Below are 28,000 nucleotides of genomic sequence, written 5' to 3'. Positions count from 1 at the left end.
CACTTGGATTTGGATTATACAAAGTATGTTTGTTAGTTTGGTGTTATAGGTGGAGGGGATGTTATTTTTATGTGATTTGTAGTGTTCAATGTTGTGATGTTATGAAATTCAACGTTATGGGTTTTAGATGTTTTGGGTTTTAGATGTTGTGGTCTCGATGTTTTGAATTTGGATGTTATGAGTTTTAGATGTTTTGAAGTGTAACCATATATACATATATGTGTGTGTGTGTGTGTGTGTGTGTGTGTGTGTGTGTGTGTGTGTGTGTGTGTGTGTGTGTGTGCGCATATGTATATATATATATATATACACATATATATATATATATATATATATATATATAGATAGATATACTAACTCTGAGGTTGCCATACCTCAGATGAAATCTCTCACTTAGTATATATAAGCCCTGTTTTTGGCTATTCATTCTCATCATTAGGAGATTCACTGAAGCAGGTCCTAACATTTCAAACACTTACCGTCTTAATGTTACAGTTATTCCTGGCAGACTAAATCAATTACACTAATTTTTTTATGACTGCAAAGGTGAAGTGGGCTTCAGATATGCTGCTTTTATTTTTTGATTATACTGGGCTTTGGTGAGGCCTCATTTCCAATGGCATATTAGTTAAAAAAAATGAAAACCAATGTATTTTCCCATTTCCAGCATAACCGATTAATTACAACTCCTTAAAAGTCAATATTCATCTTTTTGACATATGCTTTGTGTCTAACCCATACACATTTGCATTCTGATACGACTTTGACCACTTCTTCAGGAATTCTGTACCATATATCTCTATAACCCGTGCTGTAACAAAAAAGAAAGAAACAAAGAACACTTCCTAACCTAATCCTGTTTTACTTCTTCCTTTGCGTGACCCTCCTCAGAGAGATGCTGTTTTCTTCTACTTTGTTATTTCTGCTGAGGTAGTTAATAGCTTCTGTTTTGTTTCCTTTGTCCCTTTTTTGTACCAGGATATACACATTAAACGTTCCTTTAGTCTTTCTAAAAATGTCTTGTTGGGACATCCTACACCTCATTTCATAGGTTTGTAGGTGACTACCGGTCTAATGGCACAAGAGCCTTTACAAACCCAGCCAATAATACCCAGGATATGACAATATTAAATATTAATTCCCCAGACATGGGATGGGGTAATATCAGAGTAGTGGGTCTTTGGGTGTTGCAGCTCTGAAATATTTTACAAACTGCCTCTGTCCATAAGCGACCAGGAGTGTCTATTCATAAGGGGTATGGGCAGTACCCCAGGAGTGAATTTACGGTTCCCCATACATTTATCCAAATTATTTTTGGACAGAGTGAGAGATAGGTTTTGTTTTATGAAGATGTGAAATTTATTCCATAGACAAGGTTGCCTTTGGAATATGAATCTGTCTCTCTAGCAAATTCTGCTAGAGTCACAAATAAGGTTCAAGTCCATGGAATGTGTAACCCTTGTACATTTTTCTTGTGAATATGTAATATTTTCATCAGGGCTGAATCACAGAATGCCTTGTAGGTCAGGTATAAGTCCCCTCTCAATAAACAAAATGAGACCGAGTAAAGGGATAGGGCCTTTAGTTGGTCTGTATAAGACATGTATCTTACACTTTGTATTTTTTACTGAGAAAAATCAGGTATTAAGTGCCTAGATTAGATACATGCAGAAGAGAGCATTATTATTGATTATAGGTCTTGATGAGGGCCAAATACAATGACACTATGACATCCTTTGATCTTGGTAACATGCCTTTACTTATAAAAGTTGAGCCACTCACTTCTGTAGCCACCTGGTGATCAAGGTTTAGGTTACTAACTACCTATGTTCGTATGTCCCTCGCTACTGGGTCTACTTTTAGGGCTGTGCTATCAGTATTATAATTTACAGGGATATCTGACTTACTGAAGGGTATAATTATGCTTTCTTTAGCATTTAGTCTCAGACCATGCTTTTGTCACCTGTCATTTGTCAGTTTCAGGCCTGTTTGTAGGATGACAACATTGCCTAGTGATTCAGTGATTGCTACCAGTGTACAGTCTTGAGCAAATTGGTAAGCCAGATGCCCGCCCATATTGACCTTCACTTCAGAGAAGTATATACCAAACAGGAGGGGTCCCAACACTGACCTTGTAGGACACCACTAGAAGCAGGCTTTTTTTGGAAGTGGATTCAACTATCTGAACAACGTGTCCTGTCAGTGAGCCAGTTGGCTATCCATCTGACAATGTAGAGGTTTATGCCTAACTCAGTAAGATTATCTATGATCCTCAAGTGGGGATTGTGTCAAAAGCTTTGGCTAGCTCTAGATAAGTAGTGCGTACCGTTTTACTCTTATCCATAGGCTTGATGACTTTCTCAAAGAAGTCCACCAGACTGAGTAGGCAAGACCTCCCTTTGACAAAGCCATATTGGGCCTGGTCTAGTTTTGGTGAGTCCCTATGTCATTATTGATCAGGTCCATGGTAATTTTCTCCATGTCTTTATAAATAAGACTGGTCAAGCTTATGGATCTGTAGTTTCCTGGGTCAATTGATGGCCCCCTCCTTGTGCAGAGGGATGACTTTTGCAGTCCTCCATTCCTCTGGGACAAAGCCTGTCCAGAGACTGTGGTTAAAGAGGGTTACGAGTGGCCCACATAGATTCAGTTTTAAGCTATTTAAGCTATTTAAGAAGCATCCTAGAATGCTGCCAGGACCCATGGAAGCTGAGTTTTTAGCTTTAGCAAGCTCAGTAAGGACATGTTCCTTCATAATGACCAGTAGGTGATAGCTGCGGGTATTTGTTTGGATATAGTAGGAGGTGATTGGGGGGGGGTTTGAAATGTATTTGTCGGTCAGCAGCTTTGCTATAGTTTCAGTCTGAGTGCAAGTGTTGTCATTCATTATTAACTTGGCACACTGCTGAGTGTTTCCCTTGAGGTTACAAACATAATTAAAAAAGCCTTATGGTTATCTTTCACCTGGAATTCTATCTTTGTCTCATAGTTTGCTTTGACAGACTTGACCAGCTCTCTAATGTGTTTGTTTAGATTGGTGAGTGTCTTTTTGTACTGTTTTGTCTGTTCCTTCTTGGCTTTGGAGAGGATTTTTTCCGTTTTGTTGAATAGCCTATTTGTGCTGGAGGGTCCACCAGGGTGGTTTATTTTTGCCAGTAATCATAGGTTTGACACAGACAGGTACTGCCTCCTCTATGTAGCTATGAATGTGGTTGTACAGTGCTTTTGTTTATAGCTCAGAGTATGCCTCAATGTCATCCAGGTTCAGAGGGGCTTGGAAGAATAACAAACTGTTGCTTGGTTTGAGGTAATTGGCTTAGCAAAGTTCTTAACAGGTTTGGAGTTTGATGAGGGTTCTAGGTTAGTTTTTATACTAAAGGCAATCATTTTGTGGTCATACCTTACTAGGAAGGTGTTACTGCACAGAAGGGTGCAGCACTAGGTCTAGGATATTTGTACTTCTAGCTGGGAAGCTAACTAGTTGGTCCAGAGCACTGGCAATGACATAGTCCAAAAACCTATGAGCAAGTGAATTATGGGTTGTATAAGTCTCCCATTTTATGGAGGGGTAGTTAAAATCTTCCATAAATAAGGTGTTAGGCTGAATGTTGAGATTCCTGCAGATTTAGGTAGGAGGTGTGTTTTTTCCAGACATGTTAGGGAATCTGTAACTAGCAAGGATATGACAGGGTGTCACACCTATGGTTAGTTGGGCATGGAGCAACTGAAGTGAGTCATGTTAATGGTCCAGTCTAGCAGTGTACTTACTGGTTCATAGGTTCATAGGACTATACTAAAGTACTGGCCCACTGGCCCTTATAAGCCTAGCCAAGAATTTCACCCATACTCCCACAAAGTCAGTACCTGTTTTCCCTGTCCAACAGGGACACCGGTGGGATCCCAGGGGTATATTTTCTGTTTCCCATCCAGTCATCCAGGTACCTCTTAAAGAGGGCTAGTGAAGTACTCTGCTTGACATGGAGAGGAAGCCTATTCCACAGATGGAGGAGTCACTGGGACACAAATCTATCCTGCCAACAAGTTCTATTAATGTCACAGACCAGGTTGAGACCTTGCATGTGGGTTGCGTGAGTGGAGTCTGGCTTACGGATATGCAACTCCATCAAGGCTGAGTCTGAGATGGCCTTGTATGCCAGGCACAGGTCACCTCTGAGCAGTCTGTATGAGACTGAGTAGAGGGACAGGACTTTTAGCCTACCTGTATAGGATAGGTGTTTGAGACCCCAAATGTTCCTGGTCAGGAACCTCTGTGGTCTTTCCAACTGCTGCAGGTGCTTGGCAAGGTACATGCCGAAAGGTGCATTGTACTTGATAATGGGTCTGATAAGGGAGGAGTACAGGGATGGTATGACCACCTTGTTCCTGGATGAAATATCCTTACTTATGAGGTGGGCCATGTAGAAGGTCTTCTGTACAATGGAGGCAACATGGTGGTCAAAAGTCAGGTTGCTATCAACCTGGGTCCCCAAGTCTCTCATGAATAACTGCGTGCTTAGTACATTGTTATTAATGTGATAATTAGTGGGGACACCATTTACCCCACAGGGGATAATGATGCATTTCTTGGCATTCAATTTGAGGCCATGCTTCTGACACCAACCGTTAGTTTGGTTAAGGCCCTCTTGGAGGATGTTCACATCACTAGGGAATTTATGACATTACCCAGCTTGCAGTCATCTGCAAACTTGGTCAGCCACAGACCACTGGTTTTGGCTTACACCTCAGAAAAGTATATCCCAAACAGTAGAGGGCCCAAGACCGATCCTTGGGGTATGCCACTTGTTATGGGTCTACTACTAGAGGTGGCTTCCCCTATTTTGACTGAATGGCTTCTATCAGTGAGCCAGTTAGCTACCCATCTGGTAACATACAGGTTAATGTCTAGCCAGGAGAGTTTATCTATTATACCTGAGTGGGGAATAATTTCGAAGGCTTTGGCTAGGTCAAGGTAGGTGGCATGCACTGTCTTGCCCTTATCCATGGCTTTGGTGACTGTTTTGAAAAAGGCGACCAAGTTTAACAGGCATGATCTCCCATTGACAAAACCAAACTGTGTGGGATCAAGCGTTTGGAGGTTGCCAGTGTCCTTGTTTATAATGTCCATGATAATGCATTCCATGGCTTTGCAGATCAGGCTAGTTAGGCTGATTAGCCTACAATTGCCTGGATCGGTGGACACTCCACCTTTGTGCAGCGGGATGACAGTGGCTGTCCTCCATTCTGCTGGGGCTAAGCCGGTACACAGGCTTTGGTTGAATAGGGTGCCTATTGGTGCTGAGAACTTTTGCCTGAGTTAATGTAAAACACAGCCGGGGATGTTGTCGGGTCCCATGGAAGCTGTATTTTTTGTCTTTGAGAGGGCATTAATAACCTTCTCCCTGGTGATGAGGGGAGTGGTGGCAGTTGCTGGGGGTGGCCTGGTTTACTGATGGGGGGATGGGGGGGGTGAAGTTTTCACTGAACTTGTCTGCCAGCAGGTTGGCTGTATCTATGGCGTTTATGTATGTGTTATTCTTGATCACCAATTCAGAGCAGATCTGGGAGTTACCTTTGAGATTGCAGATATATGCAAAGAAGGCCTTGTGATTGTCCTTAGTGGATGTGGCCAATTTGGACTTGAAGTTAGCCTTAGAGGATTTCACCAGTGACCTTATTTGCTTGCTCAGACAAAGGAGAGACTGCTTCCAACCTGGTACTTGCTTCTTCTTGGTCCTGGACCACAACTTTTTTCTTTTATTATAGAGTTTGTTTATTGCTGCTGTCCACCAGACAGGTTTACTCTTCCTTGAGGAAGATGATTTGGTTCTGTTCAGGTATTGCTGAGTCCATGCAGCCATATAGGTGCTCATATAGTTTTTTGGTGTAGGCTTGGACAATAGTGCTTGATTCAACTGAAGGGATGGTGGCTGTGAAGCTGCTTATACCTGCTCTCAGGAGGTTGTAGTCAGCTTTGGAAAAGTTTTTTTGTTTGATCCTGGCAAAGGGGGGGGGGGGTAAAGGGAGATGGTGACTTCGAATGTGATTGCTTTATGGTAAGATCTTACCAAGGAGGATGACACTGTAGGGGTGCTACAGTGGCTACTCATGTTGATTAGTACCAGGTTCAGGATATTTTCACCTCTTGTGGTAGTGTCAACAAGCTGATCCAATGCATTGACATTGACGAAGTTGGGCATTAGGGTTTGAGCTAGAATAGGTCTTCCACTCTATGGTTGGGTAGTTAAAGTTGCCCAGGATCAGGGTAGAGGGTTGAATCTTGATGGATTCAAGTAAGTTCAGATAAGTGGACTAGGCCTCCTGAGTCATGGTTGGGGGTCTGTAGCTAGCTATGATTTGAATAGGTGTTTTGTCAATAGTTAACTGCACCTGGAGAGTCTCCTGTGCGTCATACTGTCTGACCAGCCTGGAGGTGTGTATGTCTTTGATAAATATTGAAACTCCACCTCCTTTGGCTTTGTAGCCCTCTGTTTGGGGTCTGAAAGTATGGTAGGACAAGTAACCTGATAAGGCTGGGGTGCTTTGAAGCTTTGAACCAGGTTTCAGTGACTGCACAAATGTCAGTATATTCCTGGGTGAGGAAGTGCAGTTTCATGTTAAGACTCCTAGTGTTTAGCAACATGACCTTTAAATTTTATTTAGAAGAATTTTTCACGTTGCTAATTTTGTCCTTGTGACTTTGCCTAAAAAAGGCACTATGGAGGAGGCAAGATCCTTTGCCAGAAGCCTGAAGCCCAGAGGAGACAGATGAAGGCCATCTATGGCAAAGCATTGTTGTCTGTCAATCATGTCCTCTCAAGCTGTCAGGTACTCGATCCCCATGGAATGACACAAGAAACTAAGCCAATTGATAAAGTCAATCATTTTCTGTTTGTACTGAGGCATCATTCTGGGTGATGCTACTTAAGGCTAGGAACACACCTGCCTGGGTCACATATTCAGCGAGCTCAATCATTTCTCTCTTCATATAGTCCAGAGGGATATGTCTCAAGTCATTCACACCAACATGGACTATGACAGAGTCATAACAGTACCTGTTGTTGAGAGACCTGAGTGCGTGAGTGATATGGCAGATTCTAGAACCTGATAAGGAACTTAACGTGACTTTCCCTTTGTCTAGTCTGGTGAGGGGCACATCTGTGTGTCTCACAATAGAGTTTCCTATGACTAGCATATTAGGTTTGTGGCTGACCTTAGAGGCTGTGTGACACAGGCATGTGTACTATGTGAGGTGCTTGGTGTGGTGGGTTGTGATGTGTGTGTGCTTTTGCCTCAGAGGTCTCTTTTGTTTAGGTATGCTTTTGTTGAGAACCTCCACATATGCAGGAATGTAGTGTACAGGTATCAGTGGTAGTAGAGGTGTGGTGCTTGTGGTGTTTGTGCAGATAACCTTCTCAGTGCCAGATGTACCGGCTTGTGATTGAGACAGCAAGTATTCTAGGTTCTTAATGTAATTGCATCTCTCACATATTGCGTTCTTAGGCGGTAGAAGAAAAGGGTTGTCAGTGTACATGAGGCAGTTGCCGCACAGTCTCAGGATGCCCATATCAACAAGACAAGCAAGAGAAACCACAGGAAATTGCCCGTCCATAGTTGTCAGAATTTGTGAAAGAGAGTTAAAGGATGGTAGAGTGGGTACTACCAGAATAGAGTACCTATAGGTGTGAGCAGGGCTGGCTAAAATTACAGTAATTGCAAGGGAAGGTATCAGTTACACAGGAGTGCTGGTAAGGGAAAAATGCAACTGGGATACCTTGCAAGGGGTTAAAACAGTGCAAGCGCCAGTGTGCAATAAGCAATCAAATGCAACACCCTGCAAACACAGGGTACAAATTCCAGAAAAGATGGAAGAATCTAGAAGCTCGAACTACTACCCAATCCTGCTAACTCCTGCTCTTTCAACCAATCACTAGTGCTAGAGAAGGTTAGGCAACCCTGCTACTCTCACTAATAGTGAAGACAAGACACTACCAGTAGAAGATGGCTGCTAGAAGCACAGAAAATTCAACAACCAGGCCTGAATAACAGCAGGCCTCTATCCAGAATATGCTACCTGACTAGAACACATAAACCTCACAAAAATGCACAGAAAAGCACAGATAGAGCACTCAAAAACAGAAAATACAACTTTCAGTATGACAAAGCTGTTTACAGTTAAGTAATTCAATAAAAATAATATTACATTAATGGAACACTGGGTCTATATTACAAGATCAAAACGTTAGGTAGTCGAATACCTAAAGCTCGATTTACAAATATTGAAACCTAAAAACAGCGAACGGCCACATCTACACAGGGAAAGAATTTGCTTGGCCATATAAAAAAAAACACACTTTTAAACCCAAATCAAGTGAGGGGCTTTGCCCCCACACCCCCTAACTAAATTTACCAATTCCAAGATCGCTGTACACTGGAGAAAAGGGCAAATTCCGCATAACGGCCAAGCAAATCTTTTCCCTGATGAAAAATTCACGGAAGTGGCTGTTCGCGGTTTTCTCCTTTCGCTATTTATGGATCGAGCTTTAGGTATTTGATTACCTAAAGTTTTGATCTTGTAATATAGACCTTGGAGCACTATTTAGCAATGAAAATACAATTAAAACAGTATGAACAGTACAAAGATGGAGTGAAACAGTAAAAAAAGCTTTATAACAGTGCAAAATGCAGTACATTAGCTGTATAGCACAAGTGCAAGTGACAAGAAGTGCAATTCAATGAAATAAATGTAAGAAAAAACATATTCTGCTCTTGGAGCCTCAGTGATTTTCTGCTTTGTCACAGTAATGAATCACCACTTCTCAGCCTGGTAAAAACAATCACAGCCCCCTGCAGACACAGGGTTTAAATAGCAGAAAAGATGGATGAATCCAGAAGCTCAAATTACTACTCAATCCTGCTAGCCCCTGCTCTTTCAATCAATCACTCATGTTAGTGAAGGTCAGGCAAACCTGTTACTCTTACTAACAGTGAAGACAAGATATTACCAGCAGAAGATGGCTGCCAGAAACACAGGAAACTCAACAACCAAAACAACCAGGCCTGGATAACAGCAGGCCTCTATCCAGACTATGCTGCCTGACTAGAACACAGAAACCTTACAAAAATGCACAAAAAAGCACAGATAGAGCACTTTGAAACAGAAAATAGAACTCTCAGTATGAAAAAGCAGTTTACAGTTAAGTAATTAAAAAAATATAATTACAGTAATGGAACACTATCTAGCAATGAAAATACAATTTAAACAGTATAAAACAGTACAAAATGCAGTGAAACAGTAAAAAAGCTTTATAACAGTGCAAAATGGAGTAGATTAGCTGTATAGCACAACTATAAGCATTAAGAAGTGCAATTCAATGAAATAAATGTAAGAAAATATGTATTCTGCTATTGCAGCCTCAGGGATTTTCTGCTTTGTCACTGTGATGAATCACCACTCCTCGACCTGATAAAAAGAAGTATAGCTCCCTGCAGACACAGAGTTTAAATACAATAAATACAATTAAATGTCCTTTATGAACTCTGAGACACCTCCTCCTTTTGTTTTATCCTGAGTTGAGGGGGATCGTAATGTATGAAAGGCATTGTAGTCTTTGATAGCTATGGTACTTTCTATGGTTCTGAAGCATGTTACCATGACTGCATGTAAGTCTGTGTTCTCCAGGGTGAGGAATGATATTCTTTGCATAGTATCCATTCTATCAGTGTCTTTGGAGAAGCATTGGTCTGTAGAATTGTATGCATTTCTCCAGATGTTGTCTGTTTTATATGTACAGAAGTAGAATGGCTTCCTGTTTTCTATTGTTGCTGTATTATCCTGTTCTTCCCAGAATCACCTGAGCGTTCCTTACACTGTTATCACACTGACTGGTCACTTTTAGATTTTCTGATCTTATTACATCATGATTGAGGTTCCTTTCCATTTTTTGTCAGTTCTTATTACCTTACTAAGAAAATAATGTTAGGCTGACTGACTGTCTATAAGACAGGGTTACCATGGTGATAAGGGGAATGGAGGACACGAAATATAAGAACGAAGTTGGAATAATGGGAATTGATATGCTGGATAAAAGATGGAAAGGACAGATGTGACACAGATACATTAAAATATAAAGCTTGTGGGGATTAATTGAAGAGGAAGTAAAGAAGCTATTTTATTATTATTTTTTATTTATTTTTCTTCTGTTGGTAGGTTTGTCTAACTGGATTTAGTCAAAACATACTTTTCAAAGAAGGCCCAGGGAGAAAAGCTCCACCGTATTGTAAACATTTCTGAGCAGAATTCAGCAATGTATATGAAGAGACATTAAATAATATAAATTAACAATTACACATGCATTTGCTAATTAAACTGCATTCATATGAAGGTAGGGGCAACTATTACAGTATAAAAGACACATGCAGGTAGGTGTTGAACATGGTGTATTTGAAGAGGTGTATAAGTGGGATTGTCAAACAGAAAATAAATCATGATTAGTGCTTAGAAATTCAAAGAAATGAAGGTGAGGGAAAAACAGGTAGGCTGAGAATTTTAATACTATAGGTAAGACATGGGGCATTAAGCATTGTAAACATTGGGGGCAAGGGAAACTGAAAGTGAAATATTTAAGGCTTGAAACAATTACTTTGCAGACACATTTTTGGGCCTTTTGTGCTCATAACAAATCCTTTGCTGCACATAAAAACAGTAATTTCATTATTTTACCTAGAAAAATATGTCTACACCTCAATATTATATGCAATGTGAATTCAGAATACCTTTAAAGCAATATTTAATTACACAGCATATTGTTGTATTCTGGGAAAAAAATTCAGCTTCTAAACATTACATGGCAAAACAGCATAATTATTAAGAGTCCATGCTCTTAAAGGAAAATAAACAAATGGTGTCCAGAGGGAGGAAATAATAACTATTCCACTTTGTTAGGTTAGACTATAATAACTACATCACATACACATGTTGTTACACCACACTCACTACAATCACTGTAATATGAAATTCAAGGTAATCGTTTAAAATGTTGGGACCCACTAGACTGAGTCCTGAAATATGGAGACTGAAAGGCCTAAAGAATGAAGGAAGGAAGATTACACCTGAATTTCCATTTACGACAGTTCAGGTGATGATCTTGAGAATCATGTACTATGCATATCTCTTAACTGTCCATATTTCCGCATAATGTCAAGATTTTTGCCTTATAGTTTTGGTTTGTTTCTCATAGAATTTGTGGTTTTCTAACAAATCATTGAGGACTGAAGTCACTAAACAATGACAGACATTTGAGTTTCATATTTCTTCAGAAAATACATGGTAATGCAATAGCAATTTTCTAAGTTTATAAGAGCAATATTTAAAATTGTCCCAATTTTTGGCCCCTTGTACCCTACTCCCCATTATTTTTGGCTTTGTCTATATTTTTTGCGCTCACAGGCTTAGAAGTATGTGTGCAGATAGGGATGGATTATTCCTTGTTGCTGGTTAGGAACAGATTAGAAAGCTGCCACACTATACAGTCATATGCCAGATGATTTTTTTTTTACTTATAGTACATCATGTAGAGGCAGGCTTGAAGAATAAGTGATTACTACTGAGAAAAAATGGTAGCTTCATTAGAACAATACTAAGAAAACAGGGCTGTAGGATCATAAAGTAAAACTCAAATAAAGATGCTTAGCTGAAAACTGGAAACATCTTATCTAACCATGGAGGTCTACATGACTTTTAATATGATTTTGCCAGAAAAATCCATTTCAGTGCACTAATTCATTCCAACAGTGTTCAGATGATTTCACATTATTTGAAGAAATTAATGCTTTCTGTGTTTTACACAGAATCAATAGTTTGACAGTTAGACCCATTCAAGTCTCACCAATGCAAATTCCTGGTTAGGTACCCTGATGTATGGTTGAACAACTGCTCCTTCATCATTAATCCTCACAGTGTAATAGTTTCATTACAACATAAAATTCAATCACGGTGGAAGAAACAGGTTAAAGAAGAAAAGTTTTCAAATATAACATTTTTTATGGAGAATGTGGTAATGTGTTAATAAGCTGTTTGAGAATATGATAGGTCATGAACATTGAGAGAAGATGGAGAAACCGTGAGACAGTTATGCACTGGTTGCTACCATCTCTACATTACTTGCTCTTTTTTATAACATGCTATAAAAAACACCAGAATCATCAAATGTCTTCCATAGCTCAGGTCAGTAGCTTGCAACTCCAGTCCTTTAACCACTTCAATACCTAGTGATTATCTGAAAAAGCTTGTCCATTCTGCCTGATACTTTTGGCACAGTCAAACAAATGTAACTTCATCTCCTACCAAAACTGCAAATATTTTCAGATTTGTCATTCTCATCTTGTCTACTGTAGCATTCAAATTCTGCTTTATTTGGTCAGATTGCTTAAATATTAAGTTAACTTAAATGCTACTTAGTAGGATCCATGGCTTTGTCACCTCATCACTTCTGACAACTGTAAACATTTGAGGAACACATCAAAAAGCCCTGGCAAGTTCCATATTTCAATTTTAATCAGTTCTAACTTGTCTGTAACCTCATTACATATACTTACTTATGCAGGCTCCTTCAGCAGAGTAAATTGAATCTCTACCACCAGCTATTCACTGCTGACATACCATAAGCTGCTGACGTGGATTATTACAAAGTCTGTACAGTCCAAATGACATTTCTCTAGTGACCTCTTATGCTTGTAAATGTGAACAACTAAATCTTAAGTCATTTACACAAAGTTTCATTTCCATGACTTTTTTAAGGTATAATGCTTGAATAAATGTTCTAGATCCCCTCAGCACATTTCCCCAACACAGCTTTCTACAACTACAATTCCTGTCCTCAATCCATCCCCATTTTAACAAGAAATAAGACATTTCTGACACATAATGTATCTGTTAATGTATGCAGCTTGCTATTATACCATTTTAGAGAAGTCTACAGAGAAACATTTATGTAGTTTATGTTATTTATTGTTTGTTGATTGGGGTAGTGGAGTGATCCAAACAGGAACCATTTTAGTCACAGTCTTGAACTTACAGAACATAACTGAAAGAAGAGATTAAAGAAACACAGTGCGTGTTACAATTGTCTATATGAACTTGAAGATGTGACTTTGATGTGTACCAAATGAGTCTAAAAAGTAAGTTATTTATTTAGTTAGTTATTAATGTTTGTTTACCAGGAAAGACCCATTTTCAGTGGAGGCCCTGGGAGAAATGCTCCAGACGCATGTCTTTGGAATGTGGGAGGAAACCACAGCACACTCAGGAAAACCATGAGAATGCAGGGAGGACATGCAGACTCTGCACAGAAGGCATCCCAGCTGAGAATTGAACCAGAGATCATCTTGCTGTGAGGCAACAATACTAACCGCTGCACCACTGCACCACCTATACATAACTATATCTACATATTTACATAACATGAGAATGAGGGTCAGTGAAAGGGTATTTATTAAGGGTGGGCTGTCAGTGTTAAGAGATGATTAAGCTAGGTTAGTGTATGGCAGGGTGAAAACAGCATAGAGGAGGTGGGTTAGTTGTGTGATGGCAGATTAGGATATTAGTGCAGTCTCTGAGGAACTCACACAAGGAACCCAATAATTAGCTGTCAAAGTGCAGTTTCATCAGACAGAACCATTTTATTTATTTATAAATGTATAACACTCTTGTACAAAAGATCATTATCTCTACTGTGAATTCAAAACTTAATCAAATATTCTTCCTTAAAAACAAAGACATTTTATACATATTAACAAACAAGTCTTACCTCCTCAGCAACTATAGTCAGGGGGTATTTATCTTCAGTAAGAAAGTTGAAAATGCACCATATTTTAAAGGCATCTTCGTTATCAACTGACAAAGCATTTTTAATGAGATTTTTTCGAGCAGCAAGCGTCCAACACATCCTGTTAAACTCAATCTTATCAAATTTGTCTTGCACCTGCAAATGAACAGAAACATGGATGTTAAAAAGGGTAAAGATGTACAGAGACAGATAAGAGGTATCTAACAGCTCAAGCTAAAGGCACATAGCTGTGAGTCAAGGCGCTGTGTCTCCTGCTTAAATGTCTGATACAGCCTGAACTGTTCAAACTGCTGTACCAGCTAAATCACAATTGTTATCCTCTGTTAAACATACCCCATAGTCTCAATTTTGGCACATTTATACCTGGAAATTTCTACATAGGGCTTTTCTAACTCCTAACAGAATTGCTACAATAAATGGAAATGACACTGTCCTAATACATTCTCTAACAATCCTGGGATTAAAATGATTTCACTTATTGATCTACATTTGAAGAATAATGTTATTAATGACTGAATTAGCTAATGAAAACTGAGAAAATTGTGGAGTTCTTATTTTAATATCCAGTATCAGGCCTCTGTAAATATTGTACATAGCTGATGTTGCTTGTTTTTGTTAAGAACTTATTGTACTATTTACAATTTAAGTTTATTGCATGTGATTATTTGTTATTTATTTACTGAAAAATATTTTTTTTTGTTAAACTGCTGGGATAAGCATACCATTAGCATGGACACTCTTGCATGGAGTCTCATTTAATCTTTTGTGCTTTACTGTATCGCAGACTTGCTTTCACTTCTACATACATATTTACTCTCTGACTCTGTTGTATATCACCATTATAATGACACTGACGTTCCTGTATCAGAACATGTCTAAAAGGCATTTAAAACCATTTATTTTTTTATAAAGGTCTGTTTGAATATTACCTCTACACAGAATGCTTGTCTACCTACTTACTTAACTTTCAGTTACTGGCTAAAGGCCCATTTTCTGTGGAACACCAGGAAGAACAGGTAAACAAGAATGCATATATATTCACATTACTTAAAGCACTTTTTAAATGGATAATAGCAGACAGAAATATTTATAACATTGATATAACACAAAATAATAATCATTCTTCTCTAATAATACAAACCATTTACTATATAAGAGTATGAAACATATTTAAAAGCTTGTTGAGAGTATGGACTAACAAATCTATTGATATCAGTGCAAAGTGCAGGCAACATTTATTCCCAATAGATAGGACAAGTCAGCATTTTACAACATGGCTATTAATAATACTTCATTCACAGTTACATTTCATTTGCTCATTAAATGATAAGGTAAGTTTGTAAGTTACAAATCTGAGGATGTCAAATGCACTTTAACTAGAAATGGCCTATATTGTTAATAAACTTAATTTTGAAAACATTCTTAAGATGACTATAAAATACACTTCGATTGATAGTAACAATGTAACTCATCACAATTGTGAAACAAGCTGCCTACAATTCATATCTTAGTTATAAAATGGACATGCAAAATAAAGCTGTATCATTGTTCAAAGCATAAAATGTTACTGTGCATTCTGCACTTGTGAACAGCCATCTTAGACTTAAATTTCATAACAAAATAAAAACTCAACAACTAATTTAAGGTAATAAACTAACAAATCTGCTGTCTTCCCTTGTTTCCAATGAATGCCAGGATAGGCTTCAATGCACCCATAATTCTGAATGGACATGAGTGCTAAACTGGGGGGGAATTTGCAGTTTCCTATCCATTTGTCCAAATTATGAATTAACTGCCCAAGAAGTTGGTGACAAGTTCTATGATGAGTTTAGTGCTGCAGCCATTGAGGTCCCTTCCCATGAACCTCTATTCATTCTTGGTGATTTCAGTGCCAGAGGTGGCAGTGACGACCACAGATGGCCATCCTATCTGGGATTATTTGGAACAAGAAAGATGAATGACAACTGACAGGGTTTCCTTTAACTCTGCTCACATGACTTCTGCATAACCAACACTTTCTTCGATGTCAAACTCCAGCACAAAGGTTTGTGGCGACACCCAAGATCGATACATTGGCACCAACTTGATCTCATCCTTACCAAATGCAGCAGTTTAGGTAGCGTCAGGGTAGCACAGAGTTACCACATCACAGACTGTGATACCGACCACTTGCTCATGAGTAGCAAGGTAAACATTCAGTAGGGAAGGTTCTTTCACTCAAAAAGAAAGGGAGGTCATGTAATAACACAGGCAAGACTCATGAATCTTCAAAAGTATGTAAGTTTGTCCAAGCACTTGAAGAAGCCTTGCCCCACCCAGATAACAATGACATTAGCAACAGAGGGTAAAAACTAAGGGATGCTATCTATAACTCTGTGATATCTACCTTTGGTAAAAGACCACTGAGTGTGCTGATTGGTTTGAAGACCACACTGAAGTGCTGGCACCCCTAAATGAGAAAAAAAGACAGGCACTGGATGCATACAGGTCCTCTCCCAATGAGGAGAACTTGCAGGCACTCTGGTGTGCTCGGAGTCAAATGCAGCAGGTAGCACATGCCTGTTTCATGCTTGCTATATGTGTCAGATAGCAATAGTTTAGTTAGCAGAATTAGTGTACACTTTGTATATTTTTATTGACCACAACATGGTTGGCAAACATTCAGTAAGCATACATTTATGTTATGAATAAATAATTGCATATACGATACCTTGGCCTAGAACTGAACCTGAGCTCCAAGCTTTGTTAACAAAGCTGCACAGACTAAAATTTTGTTGTCTCCTTGGGCCTTTTTAAATGTGATTCCTCCTTTCAAAAGAAAAAAATGATTTTGCTCATTTTAGATCCCTACACAATGTATATAAATTAGAATAAAATTCTACCTGACCAAAATATTGCCTACAACCTTTTCCATGTTTGCATAAAACGCCATATGTTTTACAGCTCTGTATCCTTCCTGCTAGATGCCTTCTTGTGATCAAACAAATTAATAAATGCATAAATGACTCAACAATAAATGTTGTCGTGCTGCTGTCAGAACCATACACTTTAACCACTTAATTCAAGAATCAGGATCAAAGTGCCAAAATCAGGTACATCACCCTCCTGTCAGACTCACACAGTGCATTCTACTACAACACCCCCACACTCTTCTCTTCTTAGCTCAAGAATCACAAAGACCCAAAGTGAAGTAAAGATTTTAAATGTTGCTCTTACATACTTAGAAAGTTGCTCGAACAACAAGCTTTGCATTAGCAAACATTTTCTCAGAATGTGTCCGAGGCGGGTATGAACCTAGTCTTAAGTAACATCTTACCCTCACCACGAATGATGCTGCACTAAAACAAAAGATCACTGACTTCAGAAATTGGCTTAGTTTTTTATGTTATTTAATGAGGGCATAATATATGTCAGTCTTGGTGAACATGACAGAAGGTCCAAACTGCTTTTCTTGGGATAGCCAGCAACTTTCCCCTCAAGGCTTCTGTATATTGGCTAAAATATTTTTCAGCCCCATAGTGCCTTTTTTCAGAAAAGTCAGTGTACTCAAGCTCCCCGCATAACCTTAGTGTGGATATTGCAAAGGTACTTTTGCTGAATATGAGGAGACTAAATAAAAAAATAACTTCATTCCCTACAAGATCTCCTGATACCTAAAAATATCCAATATCTGCATCATTACATAAACTTGTTACAAATACAATGCAAGCACTGCCTCTGGGCTGGGCTTCAATGCTGTCATGCATTCAGACCCACTGCAGATGAATGAATGAATGACAGGACCCCTCCATGCCCCCTTCAGCCCACGTCCCCTACCTAACCAGTGCGGATTACTTATGTATAAAGTCAAATACCATTCTCCTAGGTGACTTTTACTATCCCCCACAAACTTTGAAACTTATACATCACACACTCTAGGGATGCTGAGATATTGGGGGTCAACCAAAAATTTATTTTTTTGTATGGATCAAAAGAACATTCAAGCAGTGGATGTACAAAAAGACGAAGAATCTAAAATGTTGTTTGAAGAAAAGGAGGAAGAGGAGGAGGGAGAAATTGCTGGGTTTTGGGCAAGAAGAAGGCATGGCTGCTAAGGAGGGGTTAATGTGCATTTACTGCAAAACAAGTGCAGTAAACAAGGACATATTATCAATACTAGGCAAACGTTCACAGGTGCCATAAGAGGCCTAGCCATTTACACTTTTATGTAGATGCACATAAATGTTCTTGCCACCATTTATGAGTACTTAATAATGCCCAGCTCCAAAATCAAGCAGGGTTGTACATGATAGCCCTGGTATAAATGCATGTCTACTCATCTAACAATCATGACTAGTCTAAAAGGTAGACAAAGTAGCACTTTACTTGATCTGTAGTGGTAACCTATTCCACAGGCTGGCAATATGTTGAGCTGGAAACCTATCCTTTGAGTGAGTCTTATTTACTTGTTTGTATAAATTTAGGTGTCTTGTATGGGCATTTATACAGCCACTTTTGCAAAGAAATAGGAGGACAAACAGGATTGTGTCTACCATGGCTTGAAAAGTGAGACATTTTGAACAGAAAGTGGGTTCTTGAGTATAAGGACAGCTGTGGGATAGATGAGGAGTTTAAGGCCTTTAATTTTTTTTTTTTTTTGTTTAAAAATATTTTGGACCTTTACAGTTGGTTGATATGCTTGGATGTGTACATACCAAAGAAGGCCTTTAATTTGATGATGGATGGGTATAAGAGATGAGAACAGTGTTAAAATGACTTCTTTGGCTCTTGGAGACTTCCCTTGGAAACCAAATGCACTAATTAGAAGGATTTCCTGACAATAGTGGTAACATAATGATCAAATGACAGAATGTGGTCCATGTAAGTATCCAGCTCTCTTATGACTGTATTGGTTCGAAGAGGAGTATTTCTTATAAGATATGAGGTGAGTACAGCTTTTTTGCCAGACATTACTATGCTGAACGTTTTTGCAGTCAGCCTTAGATTACTTTCAGTACACCAGGAACGTGCATATTTCAGTCCTTTTGGAGCAGTTTAGGATTAATGTATGAGCAGATATGAGTGCCCAGCTTACAGTCATCATTAAACTTGGTCAATCACACTTTAGGGATATTGCCTTTGAAGGCTGCAGAATGAATGTCAAACAGGAGCGGGACCAGCAATGATCTTTGCTGTACCCCAGTAGTTACAATTTTACGTTCAGGCAAGGTACTAGCAATTGTCACAGCTTGGGATCTGTTGAACAGCCAATCTGCAATCCACCAGACAAAGTAGGGATTTACATAAAGCTTGTCTAACTTTTAAATAATAGCAGAAAAGGGAATAGAATCAAAAGCCTTGGCCAGGTAAGGATAAGCAAAAAGCACAGAATGACCACTGTCCACAGTCCCTGTAACCTATTCAAAGAAGCTTGAAATTGCAGAATGAAAACACTAGGGGCAAGGAAGACGTGAATTGGCAGCAAGTAAAAGGAAATAAATTCTATAGGCCAAAGGGTTAAAGGTCAGAAGAGAAAAGTTAAGGCACTAGCTTTTACAGAAACAAATGAAGGGAATGGATAATTTAAAGGTAGCATCTTTAAATGTAAATAGCTTTATTAATGTATTAAGGAGATTGATAGTTTTTCAATGGGATAAGAAAATAAATACAAATGTAATGTGTTTACTAGATGCAAGGCTACTGGATGTGGAAAAGAAAAAAAAATGGAACTATTATGTAAAGAAAAAAATATTTTGAATTTAGGTATGGATCAATGCTCAGGGCAACAATTATGTCTAAACACTCTGAAATAAAAATGTTGGATCATGTTATGGTAAAAGCAGGAAGGATGTCAGTGGCAAATATTTACAAAGAAAGAATGTCCCCGGGATTCAATAATGCCCACATGCCTTTAGCTAATTCGGCCTAAAACACCGATATTTTAGTGTTTCTGTGATTTCAAAAGCTTGTTTCAGCTGCATATTGTACTTATTTTACTACCTGCACTTTTACAAAGTCATTTTTTTGTGTTTAAATTATCTGTTTTACTGTTGTAGGCTACATACTCAAGTGTGTTAGCCATTTCTGCTTTATTTCTTGAAAAAAACAAAAAAACAAAAATATATACTTGTTTCCCGCTTTTCTAAGCTAGTATAGTCTAGTTTTCAGTTTAATGGTAAATTCAGGGTTGTGTTACAAGTTTCTGTGTTTGCCTATACCTTACTTGGATAGAAGGAAGTTTCTCTGTTCACCTGTGAGAAAGGGGAGCTTTCAGCAGCCTATCTGTCCATGGAGGAGTGAGTTCAGCCCAGAAATTAGTAGTTTATTGGCCATTTTGGGCTAATTTCTATCTCTTCCATTTCCCCTGCTATAAAACCAGCATTTACATGGTTTTGTGTTCAGGGCAGTGCCAGTTAGCTAAGGTATAACTATTCCCGGCTCCACAAAGTCTCCTCTTCAATTTTTCTCTTGGAACTAGACAAACTTTCAGCTTAAGCACTCAAACCATTCATTTCTCATCTCGGCACTAGCTCAAAACTCATAGCAAGCGCTAATAAACCCTAGCACTAGACCCCCCATACTGTACAGAAGGACAAGGCTCTCTATACGACCTCACCAGCCAGTCAGTAAAACAGTTCACCGTACCTATCCAGGCATGTCCAAAGAGCAGTTTCAGGTGAACTCTCCAGTCCAACTGGTAAATCTGGGCATTTTGAGGCAAAGTTACAACTCCCTCATGTACACAGACAACCCTCTCCTTCCACCACCAAACACTAATACATGCGAGAGATGAAATTATACAGCCAAACTGGAGGCTAAGCTCTCTCAACCCAAGACTGGATCACACAGTCAAGAGGAGAAGGGAATTACTTGCATCACACCACCAGTCTCTCATAGACCTATTAAACCAGCACCGGCAAAAAACACACATAAATACATGAAAACATACTCGGAGGCTCTAAACAAAAATCTGCAAAAGCAACAGAGACCTCCAAAGCAGACATCCAAGCAACCTCCACCCCCCAACACAAACCATGAAACACATACTTCACAAAACCAGTGTGCCACACAATCACAGCCCTTAATGCAAAACAACATACCCAACACACTAGTAATAGGTGACTCTACAGTCAGGCACACTGACATCCCACTCACTAGGCTGAACAAGGAGAAGGTTACTGTTAGCTGCCTGTCGGGTTCCAGGATCCGCCACATAACACAAGCACTCAGGTCACTCCAGAACAAGTACAAATATGACTCTGTCATTGTACATGTTGGTGTGAATGACCTGAGCCGTACCTCCCTGGATTACATGAAAAAAGACAAGGAAGAGCTCTATGATCACGTAGCCCAGGCTGGTATGACCCTGACAATGAGTAGCATCCTTCCCTCACTAAGAATGATACCACGGTATAAAGAAAAAAATTATTAATTTCAACAATTGGCTAAGCTTCTGGTGTCATTCAAAGGGAATCCAGTGTCTGTCCGCCTGGGATGACATGCTCAACAAGCCATACTGCTTCGCTAGAGACGGTTTGCACCTGTCAGCCTTAGGCTTTTAAATACTGGCCAAGGCTCTTGCCACCCCCATAATGCCTTTTTTACGCAAGGCTCAAAAGACAAACCCACCACCGAAAATATCACAAGAAACAAAAAACTGAGGGTAATGCTACTCAATGCCAGAAGTCTAAACCTCAAAATGCATGCACTCGAGGCACTCCTCAGTATGGAGAAAATCAATATATGTGCAGAAACAGAAACCTGGTTTAAGGTTCCAGAGAGCACCCCAGCACTGCCAGGCTACAACTCATACCATACATTTCAGCCACAGAAGCCGGACCGAAATACAAAAGGTGGGAGCATATCTACATTCATCAAGGATACCCACACCTCCAGGTTAGTGGTACAGCACGATGCTTCAGAGATCATCCACGTGCAACTAACAATGGACAGAACTGCAGTTCAAATTGTAGCTTGCTACAGATCACCCACCATGTCCCAGGACCCCCATTCCGCGTTTCTGGAAACACTGGGAAACATAAAGGTCCTACCAAATACCCTAATATTGGGTGATTTCAATTACCCAAACATTAACTGGGAGAACTACTCAAGTACTAACTCCCTTGCCCAACATTTCCTAGCATTTATAAACTCAAATGCCCTGGATCAACTGGTCAACACCCCCACCAGAGGTGACAACATATTGGACCTGGTCTTCACCAACATGGGAGACCGGTGTTCCACACCGGAGGTCAACCCCTCGCTGGTTAGATCTGACCATAAACTAATCACTCTGGATATCCACATTCCGCCCCCACCCCCGGTCAAGGAAACCAGCATGAAAAAATTTTGAAAAGCAAACTTTACGTTACTTAAGACCGAGGTGGAAAGTTTCAAAGCCCCCATGCTAAAGGATAACACTGTCCAAGCTGCAAAATCGTTTACTAATGCACTCTACGGGCACCCACAGGAACGCATGGATCATGCTATCCCAAGCAAAACCAAGACTCACTCCTCCAAGAAATGGAAACCAGTCTGGTGGACCCCTGCCATAAACAAGCTATACAATAAAAGGAGGAAAGTAGTACAGAAAAGAGTAAAATCCCAAGAAGGGAAGACATCCCTGATCAGTATCAGCAAAAAACTATGATCCCTCATAAAATCATCCAAGGCTAGCTTCGAAAGAAAAGCTGCCAAGGACTCCAAAGATAAACACAAGGCATTTTTAGCTATGTAAAGAACCTAAGTGGCAATTCTTACATCTGCTTGGAGTTAGTGCAGAATGGCACAAAATACACTGAACTGACCGATATCGCCAACATTCTGGCAGACAGGTTCAGTGCAAACCCCCCCGCCCTCTCACCCCCAAAAGGGACCATAACCATACCAGAAGAATATAGAGCCACTGAAATCACAGACACTCAGGTTAAAACAGCCCTCTCCAAAGCCAAAAACACAGCATCAATGGGACCGGACGTTGTCCCAGGCTGCGTCCTACACGAGCTCAAAGATGAACTAACCCCTCACCTAAACACACTGTTCAGGCTCAGCCTCTCCACAGATTACGTACCCATAGAGTGGCGCACAGCTATGGTTATTCCACTCCACAAAGGTGGAACCACAACAGACCTTGGAAACTATTGCCGTATAAGCCTGACTACCTTGGTCTGCAAGGCTATGGAGCACATCATCATGGAACTCATTAACAGAGACATTGGGAACCTCCAAACACTGGACCCTACTCAGTTCGGCTTTGTTAAGGGCAGACCATGCCTCCTAAACCTGGTGGACCTTTTGAGACAGTTACCAAGGCTATAGATGAGGGAAATGTGGTCCACACAGCCTACCCAGACCTCGCAAAGGCCTTTGACACCATTCCCATTCTGGTATTATAGACAAGCTCACCAGCCTGAAAATAAACCCCTGCGTCACGAGATGAGTTGCCAACTGGCTCACAGACAGAACCCACATGGTAAGAGTTGTGGGAGCTAGGTCCAACTCTAAACCGGTTACAAGTGGCGTTCCCCAGGGCTCAGTCCTAGGACCCCTCCTGTTCTGCATATACTTCTCAGAGGTACAGACAAGCACAGGAGGACTATGTCTGACCAAGTCCACAGATGACTGCAAACTAGGGACTATAACTGACTCTCCAGCTGACACAGACATCTTCCAAAAGGGACTCACTGAGACAGATACCTGGTGTCAAAATCATGGCCTCAAGCTAAATGCCAAAGAGTGCATAGTCATCCCCTTTGGAAAAAACAAAGTACCCACAAACTACCACATAGGTGGTAGTCCCCTAAATACGGAAGACGTAATAAGGGATATGGGGACCCAAGTAGACAGTAATCTCTCTTTTGATAATCACATTGCCAAAGTGGTTAGAAAATCCTTCTATGTGGCCCACCTAATCACAAAATGGTTCGCATCTAGATCAAAAGAGGTCATTGTGCCCCTCTACTCATCAGTCATCAGACCCATCATAGAGTACAATGCCTCATTTGGGATGTACCTTGCAAGACACCTGCAACAGCTGGAAAGTCCACAGAGGTACCTCACCAAGAGGATCACTGGCCTCAAACAGATGTCCTATGCAGCTCGACTGAGGAAACAACAGCTGTACTCGGTTGCATACCGCCTACTCAGAGGTGATCTCTGCCTGACATACAAGGCTATGTCCAACCCAGAATTGATGGACATGCTCCACCTAAAGAAAACCATCTCCTTTTGAGCCACACACACTAGGGATCTAAACCTCACCACAACAATAAATAGGATGTGCTGGAGGGATAGATTCCTGTCCCAGAAACTTCCCATACTTTGGAACAAGATTCTAATCTACATTAGGCAGAGCTCCTCGCTAACACTCTTCAGGAGAAACCTTGACGAATGGATAGGAAACAGAAAGTTTACCCTGGGGATCACTTCTGTGGCTCTGCTGGACAGAGGCACAGGGAACTAATCTAAGGGAGCTGCGAAACCCAACACATTCTGGCTAGGCTTTTAAATGCCTTCGGGCAGATAGCCTAGTACCTTCCTACCTATAAACCTAAGTGTACACTAAGTGTATACGGCTCTGAGTGAACAGACAACACAGACATAATTCACACCTTCTTCCTCCTAATTTCAGTTTTCCTACTGATATTCTTGCAGCTTTAAATATTGACAAGGATTTATAAAGGTTACCACAAAGTGTAGACTACATGTACACTTAGTGTAATCTTTCTGAATGACTAGAAAGCACAAAAATTGTGATAAGAATTTTCCTGAATACATATCGTGCACAATTAATATAGGCTTTATTGAATCTGGCCTGATGTTTTTACATTAATAACAATTTATGAGTATATAGAGACTAAAAAAGAAGAATTGTCTGCCCTGTTAAAGCCATGTGTGTGATATGAACTGCAACATAAGGAAATTAAACAGTAAAATATGAAAGGACGTTGGTACACAGATTATAAACTTTTGAAGCTAGAAATAGGAAAAAAGAACAGAAATCTCTCATAAAAGAGCAATTATCAAAGCAAAAAAATGATTATGTATACTTTTCAATTATGTTACTAAAAATACAAAGGGAAATATAACGTGAATGTTTCCAATCACTGTGTAGTATGGGCAGAAAAAGTGAGAAATGAGGATATCATAAGGCAGGAAGAGATATTAAATGCAAATGGAAAGAACTGTAATAAGACTATTTTATAAAATAAAATGAAAAACTATGGAAAGATCCTAAGATGATGATTTCTTTCTACAGAACATGTTGTGCAAGGGGGATGAAAATACAAGGAAAATACAAAGACATTTAAATGGAAGTTGAAAATGAATTCATAAAGAAAAAAAACAGCATAATGGACTGCTAAAGGAAATGACATCATTAGCAGGAATATGAGATCTATATATGGTTAAGAAAAGGAGAGAATATGAAGAAAAAAAAAAGAAAGGAGACAGCAGGGAAGGAAGGAAGAGGTTTCACCTTTTCTAAGAAAGAATGTTAAAACAATATAGAGTAATAGAAAATATTTTGTGAAAGAGAAGAGAGAAATTAGGGATAATAGGGTGCGCTGTAAGCAAGACGTCATAATGTGTGACAAAAACAACTGTGGATAATACTGAAGGCATTTGGAGTTGACAGAGAAACTATTAACTTTATGAAAATCCCATATAATAGGAGTGCTAGTAGGGTAACAGTAAATGGCTGGATAAGACAAGGTTGCCCCCTAAGTAGTATATTACTTTCTTTAATAATGTATGTTACAATAAGTAACGTGGAAAAAATTAAAAAAGGATAATACATTTATAACTGTAGGTAGAAGATACCAAAACTGTGGCATATACAGATGATGTGATGTTTACAGCAAAAAAAATATTAAACAGATAGCTGAAATAATGACAGACAGAACTGGTTAAGATATGTGAGTTTGAAAATACATAAAGAAGAAAGTAAAGGTACTGGAGAAGTTACAAAGAAAGGAGGTATATATTTTTATAGAATAAAGGTATTAGATGTGAGCTTTAGAAAGAATAATGTAATACAGAAACCTCAGGAAAATCTGTTGGAAGAAATAAGGGAAATAGTAAACTAAGGCAAGTGTTTACGCTGTCATTTAAGAAGAAAGTTTACTTAATACAGTGCTACAAGGTAAGTTTGCATATTTGGGAGCTACAGTAACTTTTTAGACTCATTTGGGGATGGAACTGTTAAAAACAGGTTTCTTTACAATATGGGGGTCAAGGCTGTCCCTACAAAAAAAGGGGCATTATTCTATAAAACAAGAAAAGGTGGGTAGGTGGGTTGAATTTAATTAACCACATAGTTTACTTGGTATCATTGCATTTATTTTGGATTTTACAGGACATAAAGTTTGAAAGTACAGTTGCTCATATATGTATATATATATATATATATATATATAGGGTCTATATTATATGAATGAAAGTTCATATAATATTGTTCTAATGAGCAAAATCCCAGAAATTGAGATGCATGCTGTGGGATTGCAGTACAGTGAAGATTGGAGCCCTTTCCTCACTGTAGTGCAATCTCGGAGTTGGAATATATGTTTAGTGGTGGGTGTGGGGGGCACAGTCCCCCCACAATATCGTTTTTGATTTCCAGGATTTTCACTCATTACAGAGATCAATTATATGAACTTTTGGTTATATAATATACACTATATATATATATATATATATATATATATATATATATATATATATATACATATATATCTGGGTCTACTTCAGTCGATCAAACTTTTACAAGTTTGAACCACATAAGGCCGAGACCATATGTTCAAACTTGTAAAAGTTCGAAAACTGAAGTAAAACCACAAAAAAACCCCACAAAATTAAACATCTATAGTGGGGGCTACGCCCCCCCTGCACCCCCACACCCCTCTTAGTTAAATATACCAACTCCGAGATCGCACTTCATTGTGGAAATGGGAGATCTTCCCTTTCCACTCTGTACGGAGATCTCCATTCAGTCAGATCGGACTTTTATAAGTTCAAACATATGGTCTCGGCCATATGTTGTTCGAACTTACAAACGTTCGATCAACTGAAGAGGACCCATATATCTATACATATATATATATATATATATATATATATATATATATATATATGTATATATATATATATATATATATATATACATACATACATACACACACACACACACACACATACATATACGTATGTATATCTTTCGAAAAATAAGAGTGAAAATTCATTAAAAGGAGAATGGAAATATTAAAGTCACAGGAGGAAGGGAAATACATGTGGCATTTAATGCTACAGAAATTATCATTTAAAAGGTTAAAGTCTTAGAAGGCAAAGAATGAAAGATTATATATTAAATGAAAAAGTGGGAGAAACAATGGAACGTGTGTTCTTACAAAAGTCAAAGGGTTTTCAGATTATGTGTAAATTTGACAAGAGATGAAAAATAAAGATATAAAGAATATGAATATTGAAAATGCTATTTATGAATACTAACCTGAATAAAGAGATCATGAAAAAAAGACATAAAGTGTGCACAGTGATAACATACATTTTAGAAGCACTAACAAAAGAAGTTATACCTAATAAGAAAATTGTTGCAGCTGACATATAAGTAGGATTAGGCACTGGTTATGGCAAAAAAGAGTTGGAGTTTAATTTAATGAATATGAAAAAAATATTTTTCTTCTTTCTGGTTTGGAAGAAGCCCCTCCTCCCCTATACAGAACATTTCAGTACCCATGTTAAATGAAAGAACTCTTTAGTCCTCCTAACACTACAGTGTTGTACTCCCTATTCTTTGTCTCTTTCTTATTATGTTACTAAACGCTAAATACACACACAAAAAAGATCGTCTCTTCATTCCCATCAAACAAAACAGGGAAGTATTATGGAACAGTAGACAATATGACAAAGGCAAACAATAACAACAACAAAATGTACTGTTTTAAAGTCCGGTAAACCTGCAAAAAAGAACAGCTGTCAACTCACTGTATCAATAATGTATTGTTTTTAATTGTTTTTATCACTCATAAGATTCAGAAATGCTGTCTGACAGAAATTGAACAATAACAGCTGTCAACTCTCTGTACCAATAATGTATTGTTTTTATCACCCATAAGATTCGCAAATGCTGTCCCACAGAAAGTGAACAATGACTGTCAATTCTT

The 28,000-nt window shown here is 39.0% G+C and overlaps 1 protein-coding gene across 1 annotated transcript in view; it reads right to left on the bottom strand.

Moving 5' to 3' along the window:
* SWAP70 (switching B cell complex subunit SWAP70) overlaps window positions 1–28,000 on the bottom strand; it is a 1,273,088-nt gene that overhangs the window by 608,663 nt on the left and 636,425 nt on the right. Inside the window, exon 3 of the mRNA XM_044059373.1 lies at window positions 13,806–13,979. Within this exon, the coding sequence (XP_043915308.1) occupies window positions 13,806–13,979 (174 nt within the window). The remainder of the gene's footprint in view (window positions 1–13,805; window positions 13,980–28,000) is intronic.

Source organism: Protopterus annectens, chromosome 17.part0 (genome assembly GCF_019279795.1).
Source record: "Protopterus annectens isolate FY-2018-M chromosome 17.part0, PAN1.0, whole genome shotgun sequence".
NCBI lineage: Eukaryota > Metazoa > Chordata > Ceratodontiformes > Protopteridae > Protopterus > Protopterus annectens.
Note: the sequence above shows the minus strand (reverse complement) of the source record. Positions and strands in the feature narration are given on the sequence as shown.